Source organism: Scylla paramamosain, chromosome 7, assembly GCF_035594125.1.
Source record: "Scylla paramamosain isolate STU-SP2022 chromosome 7, ASM3559412v1, whole genome shotgun sequence".
Taxonomy (NCBI): Eukaryota; Metazoa; Arthropoda; class Malacostraca; order Decapoda; family Portunidae; genus Scylla; species Scylla paramamosain.
This window is the reverse complement of record NC_087157.1, coordinates 23,120,966-23,147,066: the sequence shown is the minus strand read 5'-3', so window position 1 is coordinate 23,147,066 and position 26,101 is coordinate 23,120,966. Positions and strand designations below refer to the sequence as shown.

The 26,101-nt window shown below is 39.0% G+C and overlaps 1 protein-coding gene across 1 annotated transcript in view; it reads left to right on the top strand.

Annotated features, from left to right (window-relative positions):
- The window catches only part of LOC135101783 (intermembrane lipid transfer protein Vps13-like), a 134,332-nt gene extending 109,504 nt beyond the window's left edge, over positions 1 to 24,828 (top strand). The window contains exons 60-70 of the mRNA XM_064006077.1: positions 192 to 370; positions 720 to 839; positions 1,281 to 1,408; positions 1,867 to 2,062; positions 2,825 to 2,942; positions 7,062 to 7,183; positions 7,535 to 7,704; positions 8,493 to 8,607; positions 9,218 to 9,355; positions 10,005 to 10,586; positions 19,008 to 24,828. Of these exons, the coding sequence (XP_063862147.1) occupies positions 192 to 370; positions 720 to 839; positions 1,281 to 1,408; positions 1,867 to 2,062; positions 2,825 to 2,942; positions 7,062 to 7,183; positions 7,535 to 7,704; positions 8,493 to 8,607; positions 9,218 to 9,355; positions 10,005 to 10,586; positions 19,008 to 19,055 (1,916 nt within the window). The 3' untranslated portion in view covers positions 19,056 to 24,828. The remainder of the gene's footprint in view (positions 1 to 191; positions 371 to 719; positions 840 to 1,280; positions 1,409 to 1,866; positions 2,063 to 2,824; positions 2,943 to 7,061; positions 7,184 to 7,534; positions 7,705 to 8,492; positions 8,608 to 9,217; positions 9,356 to 10,004; positions 10,587 to 19,007) is intronic.
- Positions 24,829 to 26,101: the final 1,273 nt, after the last annotated feature.

Genomic DNA, 26,101 nt, shown 5'->3' with positions numbered 1-26,101 from the left:
TGCATTTGTAACAACTACTTAGGCTTGCAGATTTAGATAAGTGCTCAAAGTCTCTGAACTAATATTACCTTCAGAGGAAATTTCAGCAGATGAAGAGTGAAACAGTTCCGTAAATTACATAACTCTAACTTTTCCTTTGATAGTAATGCCTACCTTTGTGATAAATTATCCTAATTTTTATTTTGTTCCAGTTGCCAAACCATTCTGTGAAGTCAGTGTTGCTCAGAAGATGATTTCACCAATGCTGACGCAGTTCAGATACCTGGCATTCCTCATTCAAGAGTTCCATGTTAAGGTGGAGCTGCCATTTGTCTATGCCGTCATGGAAGTACTTCTCCCAACCAGAGAAGTGTCTACAGATCTCTATTCTGTATGTTTACATATTTTTTTTTCTTTTAATCAATATTCTAAATGACCTAATGGTTTTCATTAGAGACTAGAGTTGACTATAAATGCTTCATGCTACATTGATTGTTCAGCGTCTGATTTGGAAGTTGGGCAAAACTCAGAATCACAAATTGAGATTTTGAAAAGTATTTTATATACACAGATTACATAAGGCTTAGATAATTGAAGGGGCAGAGTTCAAGAAGCAGAATATGGTATGCTTGCTTCCCAATGCCCTTTTCTTCCTTCTTTCAAATCCCTTCAGTGTGAAAGTGATGGTGGAGATGACAGTATTACTGCTTTTATTTGGCAAGCATTCCTCTTTATTTCAGGTTGAAAAATATGAAAAAGACGAAAAGATAGTGCATGGAACTTTAACATCCATGGTGAAGAGCCATGCCAGTGAAGGGAGAAAAGACTACTTTGACACACTGCACCTCTCACCAATCAAGGTTTGTCTTAATGCCTCACCTTGCAACACACCAGAAATATGCCATTACAATTATTCCTTGACATTTTCATATGTACTGAAAGAGCAAACACATTTACCTTTGAACACAGTAAAAAAAAGAATTTTCATTGGAACTTCATATATTTAAAACTTTAAAACTTTTTCTCAGTGTAGGAAAATGACTGAGAATTAGAGCATGGATAGTTTTTTGCATCATATCAGTAATATGAATGTATAAACAAGTGTTTACTCTTGTTGGAGTTTTTTTATTAAAAATATTATGATTATTATCCTTATGATATTTTTTTGGATGCTTGTAACATCTTTATTCAAGAAATTTCAGCCTGTAACAAATCATTTCTTAAACAAAACTTTACATGTTATTCTTTATTTCCATGAGATAAAGAGACCATAACCACCTAGCTTGATGCAATCCTTCCAGATGCACCTGAGCTTCTCCCTGTCAGCAGCAGATGCAGGATCAACAGCACCTGTGGGTAGCCAAGTGATCCATCTCTTCCTGCAGAGTGTGGGAGTCACCCTCACAGAAGTCCAAGATGTTGTCTTCAGGTACAAGTTAGAGTATTGTAAATAAGACATGTATGCATTGCACCATTTTTTAACTCTATTATTTTTTATGCCCCATCACTGTAAAAGACTTAAGGTGACTACTAAATATGTAAAAAATAGTACATATAAGCTTTTTATACATTGTAGTAAAGTATGTAAATAAGACATGTATGCATTGCAACATCTCTGAACCTATCATTGTTGTGTTGTATGTCAGCCACAGTAAGTATTTTAAGATGATGACTAAATAGACAAAAATAGCACATATAAGTTTATCGTGCGTTATATTTTTACAAAGCCTTGCCAACATGAGCATCAGAACCAGTGGATGAGTTTGCAACATTCCTGAAACCATAGCTATTATTTTTTATGCCCATCTCAGTAAAAAAATTAAAGGTGACTACTAAATATACAAAGATAATACATATGAGTTTATTAAGCATTATGTTTTTACAAAGGCTTGCCTATATGGAGCGTCAGAACCAGTGGATGAGCTGGAATCAGTTGGTGCAGGAGATGGTGGCCCACTACCAGGGCCAGGTGGTGAAGCAGCTGTATGTGCTGGTTCTTGGTCTGGATGTTATTGGTAATCCATTTGGCCTTGTGGTGGGACTGACCAAGGGTGTGGAGGATCTCTTTTATGAGCCTTTTCAGGTGAGGATTATAGTTTATTTATTTGTTTTCAGGAATTCCTGATGTTCAAATTAGTAAGCAGAAAGTTATTATCACTTAACAATTGTGCAAGGTTAGGTTAGGTTGAGTTTTGCCATTTTATGTCATGATTTTATAGTTATCACCAATCCAAATCAGATCTCCATTCACTTAAACAAATACTTGCTTCCTTTTGAAATATCTCCCTTTCATTAAGCATTTGCCTATCCTTACAATTACTTGTAAACACATTACAAGGAACAATAAGCCATTTATGTGGTATTCAACATGAAGGGTGACAGCAACTGGCTTGCTTGTGATAATGCATTGAGTATTGATGACATGATGGTATGATAATAAATTACTAGGGTAAAACATAATAAAGTTTCATAAATATTGAGTAACTTGCCATTAGTAAAGTGTTTAATAGCCATATTCTTGCTTTGATATGGAAGTATGGCTATTTTTTTATTTTGATTCTGGCTGAGGATGTTTAAGCTACATCTTTCCTGCAATCTCATTATAGTTGCTGAAATTAAGCCTCATGAAGAAAATAACACAGTGCAGTGCAATACTGAAATTATCCAAGGACCTCCATAGTCCAGTGAGATACTGGAATTGTCAAAGGACCTCTGTCTTAATTTATAACCCTCTTTTCTTATTTAATTATTTGTAAGAGAAAAGTTTCTTATAACATTGCACTGAATAAGCAAATAAGGTGGAGTTGATCCAGCAAATTGTACAAACATCTGAACCAACTTTCAGGGAGCAATTGAGGGTCCAGGAGAGTTTGCTGAGGGCATGATGTATGGCGTGACCAGCTTCATGGGCAAGACTGTTGGCGGGGCAGCTGGGGCCGTGTCTCGCATCACAGGAACAATTGGCAAGTTACCACATGTCATACTTTTTGCCTAACTGTTGTTAAGGTCCCAACAAATCCAAATTCCTCAAAACATAAGAACTTATTCATTAAGTGTGAAAAGGTTAATTGACACTGACTGACTGCATAACTTTAAAAAATAATTTATCGCCACTTAAGGCCCGGCTCACCCTCTGACACAAAAAAATTAATTAAAAAAGAAAGTATAAAGTCTTTCAACGTAAAACTTTCAGGGTATATTGTGTATCTAATTGTCAACTTTACATGAGCAGGAGAATGTAATACGTCATGCCGGCTGATCATATCATGTCGTAACTTTTTTTTACATCGAAGCTTTTTCTGGTGTTATTTTTTGTCATAGAGACACCTGCTTCTTCATACTCAAATAGTATACAGAGAGCGTGTAAGTTTGCTTTTTTTAAAATTCCCAATACGTACTGAGTTATCAAGGCCATAAGAAGCACGATTTGTGCGACGTTGCGCTGATCACTATTTTTCGTCGATAAAATTTTTTTACTCAAGTTTTTCACGTTATCGAAAAAAACTAACTTACACGATGAAGGGACAACCAATATGTATCAACATGAAAAGTTACAGGAAGTTTCAACCATTTTTAAATATTTGATAATTTTTTGAAAGTAGACATTTTTAGTTTTGAGATACAGGCGTTTAAAGATTTCAGTACAGTGTAACTTAGCTATTTGTTTCATGATTGGCTTTATTTTCACATGCAAAGCTCTTTGACTCATATTGATAATATACACAACAAATCAGTGTATAATTCTAATATAAAAATAAAAAATAAAAAAATGAAAACACTACTGACTTACCCTGGTGTCGTGTCCAGGTGCCTTGTTCTTCATCTTCTTTCGCCCTTACCGGCAAAATGCCTCACTGCTGGGGTGTCTTCACATTACCAAGTCCTTAGAGAGAGGTTTTGTTTTACCAGCAATGAGCAACTTCCCTCTCCTCAATGGCAATGCTCACCAGACAGGTGTAGTGTACGTACTACACATCCATTGCCCCAATCCCGGGGCCGTATGTTTCACCTTCGGCTGCTTTCTTCTCCTCTTCCTCCTGCACTTTCCTTATTTTCCTTTCTTTTATCTCTTCTTTCTTCTTAGTTTCTGTTAGTGATCCAGCTAATCTCTTCCTGTCCATTCTCTTCCTTATCTCCACTGCCTCCATCCTGCTTTCTCCCACCGCCATCCCTACAGCTGCAGATCCCAGGTTGAAGCTGACTACTCCTCTTCTTCTTAGTTAGTGGCATGGTGTTTATATGCGAATGTTAGAAGGGGACTAACAATCAACAAGCCAGCTAATGTAGCACAAACGCTTTTATTAGCAAGGTGAACCACGGCGAGCAGCACATAACATCCACCGACTGTGGCTTTGAGGTGACTAAGTCACTCGATGAGGGGGAAACAGCGAGAGGCGCACCATGCTGGTCTTGCCATACGTATGTCTAGAATTACACTGAAACATGGAAGAAAACGAGGAAAAATTATCTTTATTCACAGCGAAACAAGGCCCATACTCGCACGTACCCTTTAAATGGTTATGCCCCTCAGACCTTTAAACCGCCATGTGGGGCGCGTAAAAATTTTCCAGCCATTTAAATACATGTTCCTATATTTGCCCACATACATGTACACTTCAAATCCGCTATAATCTCAATTTTGAATTTTTTTTTATTTTTTAATATTTCAGAGGGTGAGCCGTGCCTTAAACCATTAACATCATAGATTTTGTATAAGGAGCAGGCAGTAGACACCTGCCGAAACAATAATTACTCCCAGTGAGGCTTAAAGCAGTGGATCGGGTGGTGCTGTGAACTTATCATTAAACTCACCTGTGACCTCACTGAACATTTCCCTTTGTGTCTCACAACACAAAAGGGCAGTCACAGCCTGCCCTTGAAAGACAACTCTTCACACAAACACCTAGTTATACACACACACTCTTCTCACAAAATTCAAAATTACCATGGCAACTCCAACACCAACCTCAGAATCCCTCATCTGGGGAGGGAACCACAAATGTCCCCATGTCGGACTGCTCTTCTGATATCAACCCTAAGTGTCTTGACACCCCCCTTAACTTTTTCTTCATTAACTTCTGCAACATTCATGGTTTTAGATCTGATTTTTAATCCATAGAACACCACCTCTCCTCCACTTAACCTTATCTCCTTTTCCTCACTGAAACACAGGTGTCTGAGGCAACTGATAGTAGCCCCTTTCCTGTTCCCTCCTAATTTCTCTATCCACATTTTCAATCCATAGCTGGATGTTGTGACTATGTGCACAATGACTTGTGCCCATGCTCTTGAATCTTTCAAGTTTTCCACCATCTGGCTACAACTACAGAATCACTCCCAAACTAAATTTATCAGTGCTGTATACCTCTCTCCTAACTCCTCTGACTATAAGAAATTCTTTGACTACTTAACTTCCATAGCATATTCTGACTCTCTTCCCTTTTTGTGGAGATCTCCATTCAGGGAGACTTCAGTGTTCACCACCAGCTTTGGCTTTCCTCTCCCTTCACTGACCATCCACTGACCATCCACAACCTAGAACAACTGGTGCAATACCCCACTTGTATTCCTGACCATTTTGGAGATATGCCCAACATTCTTGACCTTTTGCTAACCTCTAATCCTTCTGCTTATGCTGTTACCCTATCTCCTCCATTGGGCTCTTCCAATCACAGTCTCATATCTGTATCTTATCCTATCACTCCAATCCCTCCTCAGGATCCCCCTAAGCAGAGGTGCCTCTGCCATTTTTGCCTCTGCTAATTGGGGGGACCTGAGGAGGTATTATGCTGATTTTCCTTGGAATAATTACTGCCTTCGTGTCAGAGACCCATCTCTGTGTGCTAAGCACACAGAGGTGATAGTGTCTGGCATGGAGGTGTACATTCCTCGCTCTTTCTCTCGACCTAAACCTTCCAAACCTTTGGTTTAACACAGCTTGTTCTCATGCTATACATGATAAAGAGGTGGCCCACAAAAGGTACTTGGGCCTTTCATTACCTGAATCTCGTGATCTTTATATTTCTTGTCCTATCCACTCTTACGCTGATGATACCACCTTGCACTTTTCCATGTCTTTTCAATGACATCCAACACTTCAGGAAGTAAACAGTTCACACAGGGAAGCCACAGAATGCCTGACTTCTGATCTCTCTTAGATTTCTGATTGGAGCAGAGCAAACTTAGTATTGTTCAATGCCTCAAAAATCAATTCCTTCATCTATCAACTCAACAAAACCTTCCAGACAACTATCCCATCTTTTTCAATATCACTCAACTGTCCCCCTCTTCTATGTTGAACATCCTTGGTCTGTCCTTTACTTATAATCTAAACTGGAAACTTTACATTTTATCTACAGCTAAAAAACAGCTTCTATGAAGTTGGGCATTCTGAGATGTCTCTGCCAGTTTTTCTCACACCCCCTCCCCCCAAGCTGCAAACTCTGTACATGGGTCTTATCCATCCATGTATGGAGTATGCTTCACATGTAAGGGGGGCTCCACTCATACCACTCTTTTAGACAGGGTGGAATTAAAAGCTTTTCGTCTCATCAACTCCTCTCTTCTAACTGATTGTCTACAGCCTCTTTCTCACCACTGCAGTGTTGCATCTCTTGCTATCTTTTACCACTATTTTCATGCCGACTGCTCTTCTGATCTTGCTAACTGCATGCCTTCCCTTCTCCCATGGCCTCACTGCACAAGACTTTTTTCTTTCTCTCACACCTATTCTGTCCACCTTTCTAATGCAAGAGTTAACCAGTATTCTCAATCAGTCATCCCTTTCTCTGGTAAACTCTGGAACTCCCTGTCTACTTCAGTATTTCCACCCTCCTATGATTTGAACTCTTTCAAGATGGAGGTTTCAAAACACTTATCCAGTAATTTTTTACTAATGCATTCAACTCTGTGCAGGGACCGGCACCTCAGTGGGCCTTTTTTTTTTCACAAGCTTATTGCCCTTGGCCAGTGCCCCTCATACATAAAAAATTGATAAATAAATGAAAATAAGACTGAAACCTAGAACATGTATGGTTCATATTGTTGTGTATCACAGTTTTTGCTTTACTGTTAATCTTCAGGGAAAGGAGTGGCAGCTTTAACACTAGATGATGAGTACCAGAAGAGACGCAGGGAAGCCATGCACCGCAAACCTGCTGATGGCATAGAGACTTTGGCCAGAGGAGGGAAAGGGATTGTCACTGTAAGTAGTAATGAGTTTCACCTCTGTGGCTCCCTTCATGAAGATTTTCAGGACCCCATCACCTCATTAAGCAACAGGGGCTAGTCCCATAAAAGCTTTGCCACAGTCACTAGTTAGGAATATATTAGAATGAAATGACAGCACACCACTGATCAATCTTTCTTTTGGATCATATGAAAGTAGCTTCCTTATTCTTCCTTCATGTGTTTGTGGATGTGTAAAAATATAATGATAAGGTGTACACTATAATAAATAGATATGTTTGCAGCATACTTGTCTGGAACACTTTGCTGTGGAACAATTAACTGATAATAGCTCCAAGTACCAACCTGTCAGTATGCCATCTTGCAGGGAGTGGTTGATGGAGTGACTGGAGTTTTCCTGAAGCCAATCGATGGTGCCCGAGAAGAGGGTGTAGAGGGTTTCTTCAAGGGTATGGGCAAGGGTGTTGTGGGGCTGGTGACTCGCCCAGCCTCAGGAGTCATTGACTTTGCCAGTGGCTCCTTTGATGCTGTCATGAGGCAAGTTGTAAAAGCTTTATCCACTGCTCAATGAAATGTAGCATTCACCTCAAAGTTCTTGATTCATTAACACTTGTACCATGGATTCATCATATATTTGCCAGCAGCTGATGTTCCATCAGTTCCTTCAGTCCATACTAGATTCTGAGAGGGAACTTGAAATTCCAGTAACAATTGGCATTGTGCTCACTGTCATGTTTGCACAGCTTGACTTGATGGTGAACATTTGATTGTGTGAGCTTCTTTGTTTATTTGTTGTATTTGACCTGAGCCAAAGCTTCCAAGCAAACTGCAGGTGTCAGTGCTGTTGTTGAAGGTAAAAACTGATCTGCATAAAAAAGAAGGTTGATGTGATTCTTTTCAGTGTCATACATTTATAGTTTTTTCCTCTGATAATGTAATCAATTTCTTGTACAAATCTTTGTTTAAAAATTATAACTTTTCACGAAACAGCCAAGCTTCCGGTTTCAATGAATAACTGGCACCAGCAGGTGGATTGTCTACAGTTGTAATTTAGCCCTGAAATCAGTTCTTGTATGATCCTTAACCACTTACTTCTTTATGGATTAATTTTAGGCAGCAAGAGATTCCAGCAGGGGATTGATTTTCTCAAGTACATATCCTCCACATGTTTTCCTCACACATTCATTTAGCACACAAAACTGTCACTTCAGTCTTCCACATCTGACCATGAAATTCAGTCTTGACACTCAGGCCATAACATACATCCAAGAAGCTGTTTATGATCACTGTGCTGTAACTTGATAGTATGCTAACCATCACCACAGAGCAACAGACTCAACTGAAGAGATAGTACGGCAGCGACCTGCCAGATTCATTGCAGCAGATGGTGTGATTCGTCCCTACGTACAACACTTTGCTCAAGGTGCCAAGATGCTTCAGGTGAGACACATTATTGTTGTTTTAGTTGCTCATGAAAGACATGAAAACAAGTCATGATAACAGTAACAACAGAAAACCACCAAGAGTGACAGCACAGCAGGTGGAAAGTAAAGGTAGTAAAAACCAACGAGAGTGAAGGTGATGGTGAGCAGGTGCAGTGAGGCAAGGCAGGCAGCTGCTGTCTGAATTCCTGATTGACTTTCTGACATCAGCCAGCCTGGAGCCACTCTGCATGTACCTTAATTTCTTCTTCCTTTTCAATGAAACCAATACATACTGGACACTGCCCAGCTACCCTGAATGTTTTGTTTGGTTGTTACGTTATTTACATAGTACTTTTAAAATTTGTACATTTTACTTGTGTAGCAATTAACTGCACAAAGTATTTGTCTTTGTTAATGCCCATTTCATTGCTTTTTACCTGGCTTGCCTTCATCCAGGCCTATCATGAGTGAGCCAAGTGGTATAGTAGTGCTATTAACCTTAGAAATGTACTCTGCCCCTATTCAAGATAAGATCCTTGAAGTTGTGATCATCTCTGTCTCCATTCCCCTTGGAAGATAGTGATTAATGTCAGTGGATATTGATGATACTATTACTGACTTTGCAGGAACTTGAGAAAGGACGTTACGCCAAGACAGATGTGTATGTGGCACACGCCAATATCACCTCCAGCAAGTCTGTGCTTTTGGCAACAAACAAAAGAGTGATGCAGATTTCCCGCAATGACATCCTGGGACACCTCAAGGTTTGGATGCCATGCTATCTTTCCATAAAATAGAATACAAAGGATAAGTCAAAAGATAATTACATCAGATTTGTTAGTAAGGTTTTTCTCCTCATACAGATATAACATATACCCTCACTTGACCCTGTAAAGTGAGGATAGATTACTGAAGTGTGTGTGTGTGTGTGTGTGTGTGTGTGTGTGTGTGTGTGTGTGAGAGAGAGAGAGAGAGAGAGAGAGAGAGAGAGAGAGAGAGAGAGAGAGAGAGAGATGGCTGGGTACTGAAGTGAAAGGAATGAAACTTTTAAATATAAAGCCAGTATACAGATATATGCAGAAACTCTTCTACCATGGCTGTTCCGTTAAGTGAGTTTACAAGAATAAGAATCTGAGTAAGCCTGTCTTGATTGTAAAACTGTCATATAAAAAAGGTATTGGATGAAATTAAGCTAACAAAGTGAGAGAAAATAATGAGCTAATTATGTAGAAAGAATTAATGTGACTGGAATCAACATATTTTGATAAAAAATGTTGATAAAATTGTGCCCATGAGTTGACTATACTGCTTCATTTATATAATTTTGTATTCCATTTATTTATTTATTTATTTTGTATTTATTTATTTTTTTTCAGTTGGATAAATTTTCTTAATGTATTGGTCCCTCTTTAGGTTGAGTGGGTTCACAGTTTTGATGAGATGTCTGAGCCTCCCATACTTACTCCCAGTGGCCTGCGTCTGACTGTGAAGCAGGAAAAGAAACGCGTTCTTGGCGTGTTTGGCAGTGGAAACAGTACTAAAGTAGTGCCAATAAGCTCTGAACAACAAGCACATGTAAGTCAGCAACATGCACGAGTGCCTGCTGATCAAATGCATGAAAGGAGTCCCAGTAGCACTTTGCTTGGCGCACCACAGCACAGTAGTAAACCCCCTAGAAAAAACCCTACTCCTAAGAAAAGCATTTTTGGTGTTGTTGGGTCAATAGGAATTACCTTTGGCAAGATTGGTAAAGACATTACTGAAGGAGTGGCAAAAACTGTCACATTAAAACCAGCAACCAGTAATTTGAGTAGAGTGGGAACTAACATAGCATCTGGTAACATGAGTTATAACAAAAGTTCCAGACAGAGTTATGAAGCAGCGAGCACACCAGTAGAACCCTCTGGCGTGAGCACTGCATGCTATCCTAGCACCATACCAATGGAGCCTACCACATTTTATGTCCAGGTGCCATTTGAAGATTCAACGATGCAGGTATTTCCACCAATTTCATAGCCAGATACAGTACATTATGTGGGTTTTTAAGTATTATAATATGAAGGTGGTCCTTTGGAATTAATAACATAGGAAAATACTATTCACATTCTTGCTGCACAGATTTGTGATTAATAGCTTTTATGCTTTGATGTAATTGTTATTTTGCATGTTTACATATTGTGTCAGCTTGGCTTTTCTCTAATGTTTACTGGCTGCTTCCCTTCATATGCACTTCTTGGAAATCAGAAGATTGTCCAATAGCAGATTTCTTTCCATGCCTACACTTTACTTTCTTTAGCTTTTATGCTAAATAAAAAGCATAAAAGCTAATAGCTTTTATGCTTTGAAGTAATTGTTATTTTGCATGTTTACATATTGTGTCAGCTTGGCTTTTCTCTAGCTTTTATGCTTTGATGTAATTGTTATTTTGCATGTTTACATATTGTGTCAGCGTGGCTTTTCTCTAATGTTTACTGGCTGCTTCCCTTCATATGCACTTCTTGGAAATCAGAAGATTGTCCAATAGCAGATTTCTACTCATCTGAACTTACATTCTTTCTTTCCATGCCTACACTTTACTTTCAGGTTACTTTTATTCTGAATTTTTCTAAGCTTACTAATGCAAAAGTTGTAACAAATATTTTTATTCTTAATCACCTTCAGTGGCATTCTCTGAAACAATGCTGTATTCTAATTTTTCCTTCAAAACTTGACTTGGAATGTTTATAGAGAGCATTAAAACACTTCAGGAACTTAATTCACCTCAGCACTTTGTTGTATTCATGCAGCTTGCTACCATTTCAGTTAAGACTAACCAGTAAGGGTCACAGCCTACCCTCTAAAGACAACTCTCTTCCTCCTCACAAAACTACAAGCACCTGATAACACACACACCCTTCACTCAAAATTTCAAAATTATCATGGTGACTCCTACACCAGCCTCAGAGTCCCCATCTGGGGAGTGGACCACAAATGTCCCCAGGGCAGACTGCTCTTTTGACTAAATGTCTCGACACCCCCCTCGACCTTTTCTTCATTAACTTCTGCAACATTCGCGTTCTAAGATGTAATTTTCAATCTGTAGAACACTACCTCTCCTCTTCTAAACCTCATCTTCTTTTCCTCACTGAAGTTCAGGTGTCTGAGGCAACTGACAGTAGCCCCTTTTCTGTTCCCTTTTTCTCTATCCTTATTTTCAATCCAAAGCTGGATGTTGTGTTTATTTGCGCAACGACTTAACCTGCTCTCGTGCCCATGCTCTTGAATCTTCTGAGTTTTCCACCATCTGGTTACGACTTCAGAGTCATTCTCAAACTAAATTTATCTGTTCTGTATACCTCTCAACTAACTCCTCTGACTATAAGAAATTCTTTGACTACTTAACTTCCAAAGTTGAGCACATTCTGACTCTCTTCCCTTTTGCAGAGATCTCCATTCTTGGAGACTTCATTGTTCACCACCAGCTTTGGCTTTCCTCTCCCTTCACTGACCATTCTGGTGAACAAGCCTTCAACTTTGCTATCCTCCACGATCTAGAGCAATTGGTGCAACACCCTACTCATATTCCTGACCATCTTAGAGATACACCCAACATTCTTGATCTTTTCCTGACCTCTAATCCTTCTGCTTATGCTCCTCTGATCACAATCTCATATCTGTATCTTGTCCTATCACTCCAGTCCCTCCTCAGGATCCCCCTAAGCGAAGGTGCCTCTGCCATTTTGCCTCTGCTAGTTGGGGGGACCAGTGGAGGTGTTCTGCTGATTTTTCTTGGAATGATCACTGCTTCCATGTCAGAGACCCATCTTTGTGTGCTGAGCATATAACAGAGGTGATGATGTATGGCATGGAGGCGTACATTCCTCTCTCCTTTTCTCAACCTAAACCTTCCAAACCTTCTTTTAATAGAGCTTGTTCTCATGCTATACATGATAGAGAGGTGGCCCACAAAAGGTACTTAAGCCTTCCATCACCAGAATCTCATGCACTTTCTATTTCTGCCTGGAACCATGCCAAGTCTGTTCTCCAACTAGCCAAAAACTCCTTCATTAACAGAAAGTGTCAAAATCTTTCAAGATCTAACTACCCTTGTGACTTCTGGAATAAAGCCAAAAATATCTCCAATAGCTTTGCTTCTTCTTCTTTCCCTCCTTTATTTCAACCAGATGGCATCACTGCTACCATATCTATCTCTAAAGCTGAACTCTTTGCTCAAACCTTTGCTAAAAACTCTATCTTGGACGATTCAGGGCTTGTTCCTCCCTCTTCTCCGCCCTCCAACTATTTCATGCTACCTATTAAAATTCTTTGCAATGTTGTTTTCCATGCCCTCGCTGGGCTGAACCCTCGGAAGGCTTGTGGACCTGATGGGGTCCCTCCTATTGTTCTCCAAAACTGTACCTCCATGCTTTCACCTTGCCTAGTCAAACTCTTTCAGCTCTGTCTATGAACATCTTCCTTTCCTTCATGCTGGAATTTTGCATACATTCAACCTGTTCCTAAAAAGGATGACCATTCTAATCCCTCAAACTACCGTCCTATTGCTTTAATTTCCTGCCTATCTAAAGTTTTTTAATCTATCCTCAATAGGAAGATTCTTAAACATCTATTACTTCACAACCTTCTATCTGATCGCCAGTATGGGTTCCATCAAGGCCGCTCTGCTGGTGATCTGGTTTTCCTTACTGAGTCTTAGTCATCCTCTTTTAGAGATTTTGGTGAAACTTTTGCTGCCTTGGATATATCAAAAGCTTTTGATAGTGTCTGGCACAAAGCTGTGATTTCCAAACTTCCCTCCTACAGCTTCTATACTTCTCTCTGTAACTGCATCTCAAGTTTCCTTTCTGACCATTCTAATGCTGCTGTGGTAGACGGTCACTGTTATTCTCCAAAATCTATTAACAGTGGTGTTCCTCAGGGTTCTGTCCTGTCACCCACTCTTTCCTTATTATTCATCAATGAACTTCTAAACCAAACTTATTGTCCTATCCACTCCTACACTGATGATACCACCCTGCACTTTTCCATGTCTTTTCGGACGTCCAACCCTTCATGAAGGGTTCATGCAGGGAAGCCACAGAAGGCCTGACTTCTGATCTCTCTTAAATTTCTGATTGGAGCAGAGCAAACTTAGCATTGTTCAATGCCTCAAAAATCAATTCCTTCATTTATCAACTCAACAAAACCTTCCAGACAACTATCCTGTCTTTTTCAATATCACTCAACTGTCCCCCTCTAAATCTAAATTGGAAACTTTACATTTTATTTTTATCTCCAGCTAAAAACAGCTTCTATGAAGTTGGGCATTCTGAGATGTCTCTGCCAGTTTTTCTCATCTCTCCCCCCCAGCTGCTAACTCTGTACATGGGTCTTATCCATCCATGTATGAAGTATGAACAGAATCCTCTATCCTAATTGTTCATACACCTGGCACGCCACATTCTCTCCAGAAACTCTTTCACCGCCTCAATCATCCTTTCATTCGCCTCTCTACACAGTCCCAGCAACAACACCATCCATTCCTTTCCTGTCTTCTCCACTCTTTCATTCCTATCATGCCCTAACTCAGTCAGTATCACTTGCATCATCTCATTCCTGTCTCTGGCATACTTCACACACTCCAGCACCACATGTTCCACCGTCTCATCCTCTCCCATGTCACACATCTGGCACACTTTGCTGTGGGACTCAGACCACCTGTAACTCCTTGCATTCACATCCATACACTGTGCCCTCGCTCGGAAGAGAAGATCACTGCCCAGGCTTCCATCATACCACCTTTCATACCTCAGGGCCTCTTTCTCCTTGTACCATTCCAGGGTCTTCTTTCTTTCCATTTCATTCTTCCATTCATTCAGTCCCACACATTTCACTTCTTTGTCTATCTCATTCTTCCATTTTCTCACATCCCATTCGGCTCCCACTCTGCCTCCTCTTGTTACCACCCATTCACGCTCATTTTGATTCCTACCAGCCATTCTTATCGCCCACACAACTTGCAATCCATTCCTGTCTGCCATTCTCATGCATCTCTTCCTCCATTTGCTTCCACTTTCATTCCACAGGTACACCTTCTTTGCCATTCTTGCATCATCCATTCTCTCAAGCCTAATCTTGTACCTAAGTGTGGCTTTTGTGAGTCTTTCTCTGAAGGTGCTCCATCCCATGTCACCTCTGAAGGCTTCAACTGCTGTGCACCTCGGTGCGCTCAGTGCCATCCTTGCTACTCTATTCTGGCCCACTTCTAACTTATCAATTTCACTTTCATTCCATGCAATCACATCCATACCATACATTATACATGGCACAGCCACACTCTTCCACACTTCTCTCAACACATCATACTTACTTACTCTCATCCTTGCCGCGCTTCCCAATCGACCTACCCACTGGTTTACCATACTTATCTTTTCATTCTTTGCCTTTGCACACCCACTAGGACTCATCCACATCCCTAAGTACTTGTATTCTTGCACCTGTCTCAAGTCATTCTCTCCAAGTGTCCATACCACATTACTTTCATCCTCTGACCTATTCACAATCATTACTTTGCTTTTCTCACTGCTAAACCTTACTCCAAAGTCTTTACCATAGCAATCCACTACATCCAACAAACTTTGAAGTTCATCTGCCGATTCACTCATAACAACTACGTCATCTGCATAAAGGAGCACACATACTTTATCATTCCCCACACTTACCCCTACATTCATTCTTCTCATCCTGGCTGCTAGCTCCTCTGTATACAGGCTAAAAAGGGTTGGTGACAATATACAGCCCTGCCTAACTCCTGTCTCACTCTTCACCCTGTCTGTTTCTATGTCTCCTAGCCTGTATCTAGCTCTTGTGTCCACATACATACTTTGCACTCAATCCAATCTTTTCTAAGACTCTACCTAACATTTCTCTGTTCACTCTATCATAAGCTTTCTCTAAACCACTTTCCAACCACTAAAATTAGCAATTATTGCTAGTTTGGAACCAAAAGTATTGGCGATACCAATGAATCAATAACACGGGAAAAATAATTATCGGATAACTGATAACCCAATATCATTATCGTAACAAATTACTGTGATAATTTTTTATCACATCAACACCCACCTATCTTGATCTTGATCTTGATGGTACAGGTGGCACAGGATCACTCCTGAGCCAGGCCTTTGGATCGGCAACTCCTGTAGAAAGGGGAAAAAAAAAAAAAAAAAAGAGAAACGAACAGCATCCTCTATCCTAATTGTTCATACACCTGGCACGCCACATTCTCTCCAGAAACTCTTTCACCGCCTCAATCATCCTTTCATTGGCCTCTCTACACAGTCCCAGCAACAACACCATCCATTCCTTTCCTGTCTTCTCCACTCTTTCATTCCTATCATGCCCTAACTCAGTCAGTATCACTTGCATCATCTCATTCCTGTCTCTGGCATACTGCACACACTCCAGCACCACATGTTCCACCGTCTCATCCTCTCCCATGTCACACATCTGGCACACTTTGCTGCGGGACTCAGACCACCTGTAACTCCTTGCATTCACATCCATACACTGTGCCCTCGCTCGGAAGAGAAGATCACCGCCCAGGCTTCCATCATACCACCTTTCATACCTCGGGGCCTCTTTCTCCTTGTACCATTCCAGGGTCTTCTTTCTTTCCATCTCATTCTTCCATTCATTCAGTCCCACACATTTCACTTCTTTGTCTATCTCATTCTTCCATTTTCTCACATCCCATTCGGCTCCCACTCTTCCTCCTCTTGTTACCACCCATTCACGCTCATTTTGATTCCTCCCAGCCATTCTTATCGCCCACACAACTTGCAATCCATTCCTGTCTGTCATTCTCATGCATCTCTTCCTCCATCTGCTTCCACTTTCATTCCACAGGTACACCTTCCTTGCTATTCTTGCATCATCCATTCTCTCAAGCCTAATCTTGTACCTAAGTGTGGCTTTTGTCAGTCTTTCTCTGAAGGTGCTCCATCCCATGTCACCTCTCAAGGCTTCAACTGCTGTGCACCTCGGTGCACTCAGTGCCATCCTTGCTACTTTGTTCTGGCCCACTTCTAACTTATCAATTTCACTTTCATTCCATGCAATCACATCCATACCATACATTATACATGGCACAGCCACACTCTTCCACACTTCTCTCAACACATCATACTTACTTGCTCTCATCCTTGCCGCGCTTCCCAATCGACCTACCCACTGGTTTACCATACTTATCTTTTCATTCTTTGCCTTTGCACACCCACTAGGACTCATCCACATCCCTAAGTACTTGTATTCTTGCACCTGTCTCAACTCATTCTCTCCAAGTCTCCATACCACATTACTTTCATCCTCTGATCTATTCACAATCATTACTTTGCTTTTCTCACTGCTTAACCTTACTCCAAAGTCTTTACCATAGCCATCCACTACATCCAACAAACTTTGAAGCTCATCTGCCGATTCACTCATAACAACTACATCATCTGCATAAAGGAGCACACATACTTTATCATTCCCCACACTTACCCCTACATTCATTCTTCTCATCCTGGCTGCTAGCTCCTCTGTATACAGGCTAAAAAGGGTTGGTGACAATATACAGCCCTGCCTAACTCCTCTCTCACTCTTCACCCAGTCTGTTTCTATGTCTCCTAGCCTGTATCTAGCTCTTGTGTCCACATACATACTTTGCACTACGTTAACTATCTTTGCACTCAATCCAATCTTTTCTAAGACTCTACCTAACATTTCTCTGTTCACTCTATCATAAGCTTTCTCTATATCCAAAAAACCTAGGTACAATTTACCCCCATCCTTCTTTTTCTTCTCAATCATTTCATTCACCACAAACATATTGTCCTCAGCTCTCCTGTCCCTACGAAAACCATTCTGTTCTTCACCCAGCACTCCAGCTCTCTCAATCCATTTACACAGTCTCTCATTCAACACTGCACTGAAAACTTTACCTACTGTATTCACTAATGCAATTGGCCTGTAGTTCTTCTGAGATGTCTGATCTTGATCTTGATCTTGAACTGCATGCCTCCCCTTCTCCCATGGCCTCACAGCACAAGACTTTTTTTTCTTTCTCTCACCCCTATTCTGTCCACCTCTCTAATGCAAGAGTTAACCAATATTCTCCATCATTCATCCTTTTCTCTGGTAAACTCTGGAACTCCCTGCCTGCTTCTGTATTTCCACCTTCCTGTGACTTGAATTCCTTCAAGAAGGAGGTTTCAAGACACTTATCCTTCAATTTTTTACTACCACTTTGGACCCTTTTATGGGACTGGCATTCTCTCTCTCTCTCTCTCTCTCTCTCTCTCTCTCTCTCTCTCTCTCTCTCTCTCTCTCTCTCTCTCTCTCTCTCTCTCTCTCTCTCTCTCTCTCTCTCTCTCTCTCTCTCTCTCTCTCTCTCTCTCTCTCTCTCTCCTTGGCCAGTGTCCCTCTTACAAAAATAAAACTTTTCCCTTACACTTTTACAGTCTCTTCAAACTCCAGCAGCAGTGCACATACCAACCTTGTCTCCTGCATGAATAACATCTCATGCAAAATAAACTTCCTGCATACTCAAGTTTTTCCTGCAATGCAATCTCTCACATTTTCCAAACCACATATGCAAATTATGCAATATTCCACAGCCAGCTTCAAATACCAATATTCTCTTATACCCTCAAGCTACAGACACTGCCAATTATGGAGTTGTTTAATATACCCCCTTGGTACCATAGCTGGGCGTGATAATGACAAAAATTTATCACGATAACCAATAAATCGATAGCAATAATCTCATCAGTAATAACCAATAATCAATAACTGGCAATAAATTTATTGCCCAATAACCAATAACCAATAAATACAAAAAACCCCGATAATAGCAATAATGATATTGATATTTTATGTAAAAAAATAGGTAAACCCAAATCTTTATTTTTATCTTTATCTTAGAAAACTTAGAAAAATCTTTAAAAAATCAAATTTAATGTTTATCCTGTCTCTTCACTAGTGAAAAGTACTGGTTTAAGTAAAATAACTAGAGTTGATTTTAAAAGTTAGAAACTTCAACATGCTCATTTTCCAACCACTAAAATTAGCAATTATCGCTAGTTTGGAACCAAAAGTATTGGCGATACCAATGAATCAATAACACAGGGAAAATAATTATCGGATAACTGATAACCCAATATCATTATCATAACAAATTACTGTGATAATTTCTTATCACATCAACACCCACCTATACTTAGCACATATTACATGGCTGCACATCTCAAAAGACAATAGGGCTAGTACTTGTGGCTTGCTGCATTTTATAGCATTCTTTCTAGCTCAAAGCAATAGAATACCATATACAGTAATAGTTCAGCATCTGGCTTTTCCATTGGAGTTTAATATTTTGAACTCAACTTATTTTCTTTGCAGTGGTTCCTGTCATCATTGAGCAGCGCTTACCTCAAGCATGAGCAGTAGTCACCAACAATGCCAAAGAAAACTTTCAAGCCTACCAGGATTACTATGTTTTGTTTGATACACTACTTGACTTAATTACAGTAAGTTAATGCAATGCAGACTTGAACTTAGCATGCAGGCACTCATATTTCCAGATTGGGACCATTGTTTTGTATGTATATTTTGTATGAGCTTTCACCGTATATGCATAGTATTTGTTGATTTTATACCAAAGTTTTATGTGAAACATACCTCACCTCAGCAGGGAGATAGGTACAGTCTTTCTTTGATGAGCTATTGTTCATGAGGTACTGTGATGCACACTGGAGAGATGTACAAATTTCTAGTTGAAGAAAGAGGGGAAATGGAAAGAAAATTGGATTATTACTCATGAGATCTGAGGTTTACTTCTTCTTTCATCCAGTGTAATTATATTGTTTGATATTTTCATAATGTACTGTATGCTGTACAGTAAACTGAGGAGGTACAGTGATAAATATAAAAGTTTTTTATAGTAAAAATACTATACTTAGATTTTCATACAATTTTTTACTTAAAAGCCTTTATGGATATATGATACAGATATATGTACTAATGAATGTATAATATACTGATGTATTGCTAGGAAAGATTTTTATCACTAAATCATCATAATAGAAAAGAACACAGAGTGTTTCTATAAATTATGAAGTTTATAATGTTATCAGAGAATTTTGAAAAGTTTCCCATTTTAGGTTACACTGTGTTATTTTAAAACTTTGATGATTTTCATATTTAATTATCTATTAGTTTTATTGGGGGACAATATTTTCTTTAGAATGTACAAAACTATCATAGAATTGTTTTCCTTGCTTGCAAACTAAAGTTTGAACTCTTTAATTCATCATTTACATATCTGACTTGGGTATTATCATGAATTCATGGTGTTTCAGTACTTGAAAGCTGGGGTTCACTTGTAAACTTGTATTATGCACATCATTGCCAGAAGCCTTCATACCTGCCGTCCTTCATAAGATATGATGTAGTTAGATGAATATTTGCAGACATTTTTTGAACATTCTTGCTTTCATACTTACATGCAACCAGTACACTATAACAGCTTGCCACAAACTGTATTGTAAAGCATACATTTGAAGTACACTAAGCTTGGCTAGGTTCATTAAGCAGTAGCAAGTAGAAGGCATTTATTCTCCTCCTAGTGTATATGGTGATCTGCATCAGTAGTGAGAACAGGAATGCATACATCATTGTATGGTGATTAGGTTGCATCCTGGAACCACCATGGGGCTGACAATTTGAATTATCACCTCGGGAATTGCCTACACAGTTCATTTGGGATGTATTGCTATTAATCATTTTGAATTTCATGATCACTGTCACTATACATACACCAAAAGCATACTTACTATTCCTAGTCTTAGATGATGAAGTAAAAGCCCTATTAGTAAACCTATCTGATGAGTGAATGATATTAAAAATGTGTGTGTAAACAGTATCCAAAACAGCTCAGGCTTCTTTGTTCACCAGTCATAACAGACCTGTCAGTCATATTTTGTATGATTGGACACTGTAAGTAGCATTGTGGAGTAATCTTAGATATATAACCAGCTAAGCCTACATGGTGCATGAGAAGGCAGTGGTAGTGATAGGCAGCTGGCAAAAATGTTTGCTGAGAAATTGAGATGTTTTGCTTTTTGCCTTTTTTCATAACTAAAGGAAAGTTTGTTGAATATAGATTAATAAACAGTATATTTGTAGCTAGTTCATTTCCAGATCAGTGTCTCATAAACTGAAATGGTGCTTTTGTAGAGAAAAAACAGTTGACATTGAGCTGCATGAATCTTTTAGCATTCAACTTTCAGGCATTCATATTAAATTTCTCTATTTAGAATAGCATTGTGCTTGATGAGTAATTCTCACAGAGGTATATCAACATAATTTGTAAATGTGCTTTACTTCAGGTCTTCCATGTTTAGTTCTGCTATCTCTCTGATTCCTTGCTTGCTATATGAGTGTCTTCCAAGGGGGGTGGCCTTAGGAGCAGAGCCAGCACCCCTTCCTATCTACACACAGTCCTCTTGCTTGTTCAAGCCTTCTTTTTCTAGTAACCTCTCATTCATACTTGTATGAACTCCTTTATCCTATCCCTCTGTCTTTCAAGTGCCATCCCATCCTGTCAGGATCCTTGATGTCACTCATGTAGACTCTCTCTCTCTCTCTCTCTCTCTCTCTCTCTCTCTCTCTCTCTCTCTCTCTCTCTCTCTCTCTCTCTCTCTCTCTCTCTCTCTCTCTCTCTCTCTCTCTCTCTCTCTCTCTCTCTCTCTCTCTCTCTCTCTCTCTCTCCACAATCTCCTCACTTTTCATCCTCTCATTATGGCCAAGCTGCCTCAATTCTTAACAGATTTACATATTACACTGTCTACTTGCATCTCCCATATATGCTAAGTTGATACTTAATGTGAATTGATGTAAATGTTTCTGAGTAAATTGTAAATAAAGATATATTATTCATGAGTGATTGTGTATTGTGAAGGTAAATTTCTGAGACCAAAAGCTCATCTGGTGCAAACAATTCACCTCCCACAGCTAACCAAATTTATTATTCCCCTTAGACATCCATGAGCACTGCATTATTCCTGTGAATGAGAGGATAAGCACAATAATGGGTCATCATAGTATGATGCAACTACTATACAGTCTTTTTATACAAACAAAATTGGTTCACTTACCACCAAAGCCAGAGACTAAAGGCTTGTGTTCAGTAAATAATGGTAGTATAAAGTGCACAGTGGGAGCTTGTTGTGCCACTGCTGACTACCAGACATGTCACTGCATACTATTTAACAAAATCTTTCTAAATGTCCCATCTCTCTCCAACTTTATCTCATATTCAATTCACATCTATGTTCTACACCCAAGCTAAGCACTTTCTCCTAACATTTCTTTTGCTCTTTGAGTCCTGACCCTTCCCCCATCCCTCTCTTTTTTTTTTCTTCACCAGTAGTGCCATATGATCACTGTAGTCTGGCACACACTTGTTCTTTAATACATTTCAATTAATCAGATATAGAATGCTTTGAAAATACATAGATATCTAAAGTGAAAAATCAGTAAGCCCTTCATTCCCCCAGTAACCATTACAGCTCTACTCTATCCCACCCCAACAAGTGCCTTGGAAGATCAGTTGGTACCACTGAAGGCTTATAACATTGAGATTAGTGACAGGAAGGAATTATTACAGGAAGGCAAGTGTGAGATCAATTTTAGTAAAGATAAAGGTGAAGTAAATTTAATCTTAAGTCCTATTTCATTGTCATAGGAATGTTGTTTTGGAAACAGAAAAGGTTTGCATGTGTGAGGAAGACATTGCATTGTGGTTGTGGTTGCATCCCTGTTCATCATCCCACCAACCAAATGGACCAGATATTTTTGTGATCTTGCATTACTAACTCAATCAACTACTTAATTCAAATAATTGAAGCACACATTTGCTCAGTAATGTATATGATAACTTACATTATGACTGTAGCATTACTAACTCAGTCATCCACTTAATTCAAATAATTGATGCCACACATTTGCTCAGTTATGTATATGATAACTTACATTATAACCATATTCATTTGAATAAGTGTGAAGATGTATATACATTGTTCATATTTATCCAGATATGTTCATGGTAAAGCATCCATTACTATGAGAATACAAATATATGATAATATATGTCAAAACATATTATTTGATGATATGGTATGTTTTCCCCATTAATGGTTATTCAGTACTTCTTGTTTTAACTTTTCTTGGCCTGAAAATACCACAGTATGATCCACACTTCATATATTATACTCAGCAAGGTAGAATCCAGTCAAAGGTTACGAACTCTTGAATCAAAGCAAAGTTGATCATGACAAAATCACAACCTAAAAACTTTTAAATTTTCAGTGAAGAATAATATTGTACATATTCTTTTGATGCAGATTTTTACAGTTGAAAAGGAACCTGTTTTGAATAGAATGTTTAACTTTTTAGTGTGCAATCTTGAAGCAAGATTCTTTCTTGCATGAGGTTCATCAGCTTTTGTGGCAGGCTTCATTATATTCTGCAGTTTACAGTAGGTAGGCTGCTTGTGTGCTTAATTAATGCTTTGGGTTATGTCAGATCAAGCTGTGGAGGGAACCTGCCATGTCTGAGTGTGTCTTGTACTGATAAAGAAAGTCATGGTTAGTGTGTTACAGTACTATTACCTTAACTGCCTTCTTACGCCAACACAAACCATCAAGGACATTACCATGCATGCCACATTATGTTTGATCCTATTTCATATCTTGTTCCTCACTGTCATCATTCTATTCACCCAGTTGCTTCCATTTCCTAACCACAAGTATACTTAGGTCTGGTCTTATGCTGTAGTGCTGAGAGGTGTTCAAGCAGTGATCTCCACAGTGTCTGATCCTTGTGCAAGACACGAGGACATGCATGTGTCGTTTAAAACTTTTGAGAGTGGTTGGAAGCTTCGTATGTGCATCAAGCAGGTTATACTTATTGAGCTTACCATCATGCAGTTACCAAAGATAGTCTAGCCACAAGAAATAGGATAGCTAATGCTCTCTTTTTATACTGTAAGATTTCTGAAGTGAATGCTTGATATTTGTTAACCCTATCAAATTCCTAGATTCTCAACATTCATGTAAGGTATTGGAATTTTTTTATTGTATATTATGAATTATGTAAATTTACCTTTTGAAGCACATGTACCTATATTTATGTTCATAAAAGAAAATGTTGAGATATTAAAAAAAATATTGATTATAAAGTAAATGAGTTCAATGTTGTATTTGTTTCAAGTTTGATGTCTTGACTTTATCTACTTGTGCTGCTCAGTCTTTTACTTCTGTATATGTATTTGAGGAAAACAGCAGAGTACATTCTGTACTTAAATATTTTCATATCCAGGTGCAGCCATCAGCTTGTGATGGTGAGCACAGGGGACTGTGGATCTCATGGAGAAAGTATGAGGTGCATCAGGCTGTGGCTTTTTGAGCAGCATATTTATCAGTGCTCTACAGTTTAGTATTGCAGCCATGTATGTATCCAGTGATGTATCTGCAGTCATCAACCTGTTTAGGGGAAGCCCAACCCATCAAGCCTCACAGCAATGCTTAAGGCTTGCACATTCACTGAATCCCCTAAGGCAAAGATCTTCCTGCAACTGTCAACTAAACAATTATCTATTAATTAATTTGCAGAACTTATTAAGAATGCAGGACTGTATTTTACAAACAAAAGTTAAGTTCTTGTGCCCACAAAAAAAAAAAAAAATATATATATATATATATATATATATATATATATATATATATATATATATATATATATATATATATATATATATATATATATATATATATATATATATATATATATATATATATATATATATATATATATATATATATATATATATTCAATGGTATTGGAGTGATGATAATTGCTGTAGCATTCTGCCTCCACTATGTTCGTGAGTTATGAAGCCATTTCCTACTGAAGAACTTGAATCACACTTTCATGAATGCATTCCCAAGACACCTAAGGAATCCCTGCCCATTGCCCTCCAACGTTTTGCACTGTCCCAGAACCTGTTGTTTATTGACTGCAGATTTGCTCTCTGTCTACTGTTTGTATTATCCTGAGGTTGAAATATACTAGTATGCATTATAGATAAAATGAAGTATAGCCAAGCATTGGCTTTTTCTACCTGTAATTTGTTTATGGCATATTAAAGAGCACAAGCTGACTTTTGTTTCTCTCATTATGTACTAATACAAAGTTAATCTTTCTTTTCAGCTCAACAAAATGTTGCATTAGTACTCAGGTACTTTTGTATGTATGCATGTCAAGTGTTCATCTCTCATTGGGGTGTTCCAGTCAGGGAGGGTTGGTTCAGACTTCCTACAGCCATTCTTGTATCTACATATTTCCCACATCTTCCCAAAAACATGCAATGTTGGCCCATAATTATTACACACTTGGGGGAGGGGGGGGGGGAAGGATCTGCATCAGGTAGTAATAATAGCAGTAGTAAACATTTTTTATATTTTTTTTAAAGATTGTCGTTGATGATGATAATGTTAGTAGTAGCAGTTGTGTGTAGGTCATGATGAATTCGTTTTCTTCTCATTTCGACCTCTTCAGTTAAGTATGGCATTAAGTCCTCATTCCACTATCTCATTATAATCCAGTTATCTAGTACTAATTTAGGACTATTTTAGTACTTTTTAGTTTTATTTTAGTACTACATTTAGGTCCAGTGTTCACCTGTAGGGCCCTGTTCACGCTAGCTGCGGTATTGCAGACGTTACAGGCTCTACAGGGTGTTCAGGGCCAGCATATGATGTCAATGTGTCATCCTCTCCCCGTTAGACTGCGTGGATCCAGGGCTACCGTCAAGGTTGTGCACGTGAGTGCTAGAGGTAGTACAGTAAATTTGTCTTCGAGGACCCGAAAGTGACACCAGCGAGAAGGGCTGTTAATAAGAAGCCAACGCGAGCAAACTTTGGTAGAATAAAGTAAAGGTAATGTTTTAGATGCAAAGGAAGCCATGCCAGTTGCGGTTTTATTTATTTATTTATTTACTTATTTATTTATTTATTTTTACTTACGAGTGCAACTACGGTAGAAATGATAGTCTTAACCCTTTGGCTGCTACACCCTCTTCTGAGATATAATGATAAAATGGCCTCACAGCAAATCTTGTCATCGAATATCTCGTAGGCATTTTAGTGCATAGTTGAATTCTAATGAGCAAAATTGCCTAGGGATGCCAAAATAAGGTTAATATGCCATTGACAGTCATGAGATTAACACACGTACTCAACAAAGGTACTTGAATAATGGATTAGTATTACAAATTGTTCCACACCCATCATGACCATAGTCACTACACCAGTTGGCACCAGCAGGCAGCGAGCGGCGCATCCGTGGCGGCGGGCACGTAAGACGAGTACCAGACTTGTCCTTGTTACGCTAGAAACGTATGCAGTACAAATATTCATCTCATTGATCACATG